The sequence below is a fragment of the Hydractinia symbiolongicarpus genome, chromosome 5 (genome assembly GCF_029227915.1).
Source record: "Hydractinia symbiolongicarpus strain clone_291-10 chromosome 5, HSymV2.1, whole genome shotgun sequence".
In the NCBI taxonomy this organism is placed as follows: Eukaryota; Metazoa; Cnidaria; class Hydrozoa; order Anthoathecata; family Hydractiniidae; genus Hydractinia; species Hydractinia symbiolongicarpus.
Window position 1 is genome coordinate 18,197,232 of NC_079879.1, and position 4,531 is coordinate 18,201,762.

The following is a 4,531-nucleotide window of genomic DNA, read 5'->3' on the forward strand; positions in this document are numbered from 1 at the left end:
GTTGTCTTGAGGTGTGAATTGATGTTGTCTTGAGGTGTGAATTGATGTTGTCTCGAGGTGTGAATTGATGTTGCTTTTACGTTGTAAAGCTTACAACGTTTCTAAATGATTTTAGAATAATTTCTGTTTCTTCTTTGGAACGGTAAACGTAAAATCGATAGAACATTCGTTTAGAGTTTAAAAACTTTCACTTTAAACTGTGAAACAGTGTCAGATCTCTCTGGTGGAGAGCCTCCCTCACTTTGGATATATTTGTGTGTAGTGTACTAGGTAATAGTTGAAACTTTATGTTTGAGAAAGAAAAACTTAATATTCAGTCTGATCGTAATTCTTTTCCCGGGATCCAACAAATGGTGCCGAGAACCGGGAAATTTTTAGAAAATCTAGTTCATAATTATATAGGAAATCTTAGTGATTAAAATTAAACAGAAGATTATTCTTGTTGATTGGAGATTTTACAAAGTTTATTGTTGTTGATTTATATTTTACAAACACGTGTTTAGTTATTCGTGGTTTTACTTTTCTTACTTGGACATTTTTTACCGGAGATTTTTTTTGATAACCTTCACAAAGATGGAAGAACAAATTAAAACATGGAAAAGATCACGTGTTATGCACAGAGTAGTCGCTAAAAAATGTCTTTCGGAAACACATGCTATTTTGCAGCAAAACGTAACGACAGAAACATTTCATAACTTAGAACAAGAACTTTTGACAAATGAGAAAATTCTTAACGAAAAGATGAACATTCTTAAGGATCTGGATGAGAAAATTTTATCGAATATTGATGAAGAACATGAAATGGAAAACGCTAGTTTGGACTGTTACGAATTTCAAAGAAGTGTAACGAAAGGTATAATTAATATTCAATCTTGGTTGAAGCGAACTCATTTGGATAGTGTGTCTACTATTTCGGCTGACGAAGCGCGTAGTTTTCATTCTGCCACTTCTTTCTCTAAGTCCGCGAAGCTTCCTAAATTAACCTTGCAAAAGTTTAGCGGCGACCCTTTAAGCTTCCAGTCATTTTGGGACGGATTTGAGAGCGCTATACACTCAAACGAAATGCTTGATGATATTTCGAGATTTAATTACTTAAAAGGACTGCTTGAAGGAAGCGCTAGTTTGAGCCTTCAAGGATTGGCGCTTACAACTGACAATTACAAGGTGGCTGTAAAAATTCTAAAGGAAAGATTTGGCGATACTCAAACTATTATCAGTGCTCAATGGATGCGCTCCTCAATATCGCACCTGCTAAAAGTTGTGATACGACAGAATTGCGCACAATTTTTGATTTGATAGAAGTGCATACCCGTAATCTTCAGTCTCTTGACGTTGAATCCAAGCCGTATGGTCCAGTGTTAATTTCTATTGTAATGAATAAACTACCAGGTGATTTTAAACTTGATATTACTCGTAAAATGCCGCAGGGAACATGGAAAATAGGCAACTTAATGAACTGCTTTAAAGAGGAACTCATGGCGCGCGAGCGCTGTTGTGCGATGGACCCTAACACAGGTTTTGTTTCCACATCCCCTTCTTCGACTCTTTTTACTCAGCAATATAACGCTGAAAGAAACCCTCGGAAACAGCAGCATGGACGAGTCAACTCTATCTCCTGTTCTTATTGTAAGGGTTCCCATAATTCTAACAGGTGTACTGTAGTTACAGACGTCACAGCAAGGAAGCAAATCATTCGAGCTAAAAACAGATGTTTTAATTGTTTAAAGTCTGGACATCTCGTTAGAAATTGCAACTCTAAAAACACGTGCTTTAAGTGCAAGGGAAGACATCATATCTCCCTCTGTGACGCTAAGGGTAGAGGAGAGCGAAACAAAAATAACAACGATGGACAGGTTCCGCATTCTCAGGATGATGAACAAAATCAATCATCAAATATGAACGTCGTTGGTTGCCATGACAGTACACTGCTGCAAACAGCAAATGCGCACTTGTTAAATACTGACGAAAAGTCCGTTGTTTTTTCTGGTTGCGTGCTCTTTGATAACTGTTCGCAAAAATCATTCATCACAAGTAACGCAAAACAACGATTAAAATTAAAAATCATCCGCAGCAAGATTTTAAACGTAAAAGTGTTTGGCGACAACTCTGAAAAACCTCGAAAATTACACGTCGTAAAGGTTAAAATTAAAAACGCCCATCCTAACGATTATTCCGTAATCGAAGCGTAATCTAACCAAAGAGTCGATTTAGCGCAAACCCTTCTCCCAAACATTTGCCTTGCTGACAACAACGCCTCTGACAATAAACAGATCGACGTTCTTATAGGTGCAAATTATTATTGAAACTTTGTAACAGGACAAATTATAAAAACCGAGAACGCTCTTACCGCTGTTCAAACTATACTTGGTTGGACTCTTAACGGAAATGTGCGGGCATCTTCTTCGACTGTTAACGTTGCACACGTTTTACTTTCGCATGGCGGGCACGAACTGTCAACTGATAATCTAAAGAAATTTTGGCAAGTCGAGGACATAAATGAAGTAGATACTACGTTTAACATAGGTGAATTCAGCGAGAAAATTGATTTCGATGGAGAAACAAGATCACGAACAGATACCGGACAATTTCCAAAACAGCCGAAATCGGTTAACATCAGTCTTCCGCCGACTTAAGGCTAAGCCCGAGCTTCTGCAACAATACGACGACATCATTAAACAGCAAAAACGTGACGGTATCATCGAGCAGGTGACAGAGCCGTCACCGCCGCCAGGTAAAGCCCATTACTTGCCCCATCATTACGTCTTAAAGGAAGATAAGTCCACAACCAAGGTGCGCATTGTTTACGATGCTTCTTCAAATTCTCCGTCACTCAACGATTGCTTGGAAAAGGGTCCTTCTCTTCTTCCTCTACTTATGGACATCCTTATCTGTTTTGGGACCTACAAGGTTGCGGTAGCAAGCGACATTAAACAAGCATTTTTAAATGTGGCGATCAACACACCTGATCGTGACTTCTTACGCTTCCTATGGTTTGACGATATAACAAAAGAAAATCCTCAACTCATGATATACCGATACACTCGTGTAATCTTTGGAATGAACGCTTCACAGTTCCTTTTAGCTGCATGAATTATAAAGTAATTGGAAAAATACCAAAGTGCCGACCCTGACTTTGTGCTAGCTTTCTTAGAAAACCTTTATGTCGACGACAGCATTGGCGGAGGAGATACCAGCGATCAGGTGTTCACATTTTACCAAAAGGCAAAAGCACGGCTTAAGGAAGCTGGTTTAATCTTACGAAAATGGCGTTCTAACAGTCCAACTCTCCAAGCGCAAATCTCCAAATTTGAAATCGAGGATCCAGCTCCTCCCGATGAAAAAATCTTGGGCATCACATGGGATACGGCCAATGACGAAATGCAAATAGACCTGTCAAGACAAAAACAGTTAGCTCAATCCGACGTCCTTCTAACTAAACGCAACATCCTAAAAATCATCGCATCGATTTACGACCCAGTCGGTTTGGTTTCGCCCCTCGTTGTACCGTTTAAGGTATTCTTCCAGAAGTTATGCACAACCGTAAACGATTGGGACACTGAGGTTAGTGAGGAATTAAAGGACGAATGGAATTCGTTAATACAGTTATTTTCAATCTCGTCGAAATATCGATTGCCACGTTATTACTTCGCTAACTATCCTTTAAGTGATTTGAAAGACATCACCCTGCATGGCTTTTGTGATGCAAGTAAAAGATCATACGCTGCTGTTGTCTACATTATTGGAACGTTATCAAACGGACGCTCTGTTGGACGCATTGTGTGTAGTAAAACAAAAGTATCCCCTCTCAATGAACTGTCTATCCCTAGACTGGAGCTTCTCTCATGCTTACTTCTTTCTTCCTTATTTGCGTGCATTAGTCAGTCGTTAGGTAGCGCCGTTCCAGTAGCTTTGAAATTTTGTTGGAGCGACTCAATTGATGCACTATGTTGGGTTAGAAATAATAATTCTAGTAAGCCATTTGTTAAGAACAGAGTGACAAAAATTAGGGATTTAACGCCTCCAGCTGTGGAGGCGTTAAATCCCTAATGTGGAGATTTTGTCCCGGAAAGTTGAATCCTGCTGATTTACCATCTCGTGGTGTGAACAAGGCGAATAAAAACAATTGGTTTCAAACATGGACTGTCGGACCTAGTTTTATATATGAAGATCAACTACAATGGCCGGAAGAACCAAATAATAATAAAATAAAAATTACAAGTGTTAATCCCGGGACCGTTGATCCTGGGCAGTCAGTCAAGGATCAACGGCCCAACAGTGTTCCTAATAAATGTTCTACACTGCATTCTGTACTCTCCCACCAGAACTTAGACACTGTAAAAAATGTTTGTTCTACTAAGCCTGTTTTATCTGATGAATGTCCTGTTATTTACAAACGGACCGTGGACCTTGAGGATCATCTTCAAGATCAACGGCCCAGCCTTAGACAACGGACTGGGGACGTTGGGGTTCGACCCCAAGGTCAACAGCCCTATTTTTCAGGTAGCATAATAAATTCAAGAACTCTACCTAT

At 39.5% G+C, this 4,531-nt stretch overlaps 2 protein-coding genes across 2 annotated transcripts; both read left to right on the top strand.

Annotated features, from left to right (window-relative positions):
* The first annotated feature begins 1,373 nt into the window (after positions 1-1,373).
* On the top strand, positions 1,374-2,189 carry LOC130646018 (uncharacterized). Its single transcript, XM_057452151.1, has one exon. It carries the CDS (start codon positions 1,374-1,376, stop codon positions 2,187-2,189), a length of 816 nt encoding a protein of 271 aa, XP_057308134.1.
* Positions 2,190-2,550: 361 nt separating this feature from the next.
* Positions 2,551-4,047, top strand: LOC130646019 (uncharacterized). The gene is made up of 2 exons (XM_057452152.1): positions 2,551-3,071; positions 3,120-4,047. The coding sequence occupies exons 1-2, from the start codon at positions 2,551-2,553 to the stop codon at positions 4,045-4,047; spliced, it is 1,449 nt and encodes a 482-aa protein (XP_057308135.1).
* The last annotated feature ends 484 nt before the right edge of the window (positions 4,048-4,531 follow it).

Coding starts and splice junctions, on each gene's coding strand:
- LOC130646018 (XM_057452151.1), top strand. CDS start 1,374: ATGAATAAACTACCAGGTGATTTTAAACTTGATATTACTCGTAAAATG.
- LOC130646019 (XM_057452152.1), top strand. CDS start 2,551: ATGGAGAAACAAGATCACGAACAGATACCGGACAATTTCCAAAACAGC. Junction 3,072..3,119: donor TTTGGAATGAACGCTTCACA/GTTCCTTTTAGC, acceptor AAAATACCAAAG/TGCCGACCCTGACTTTGTGC.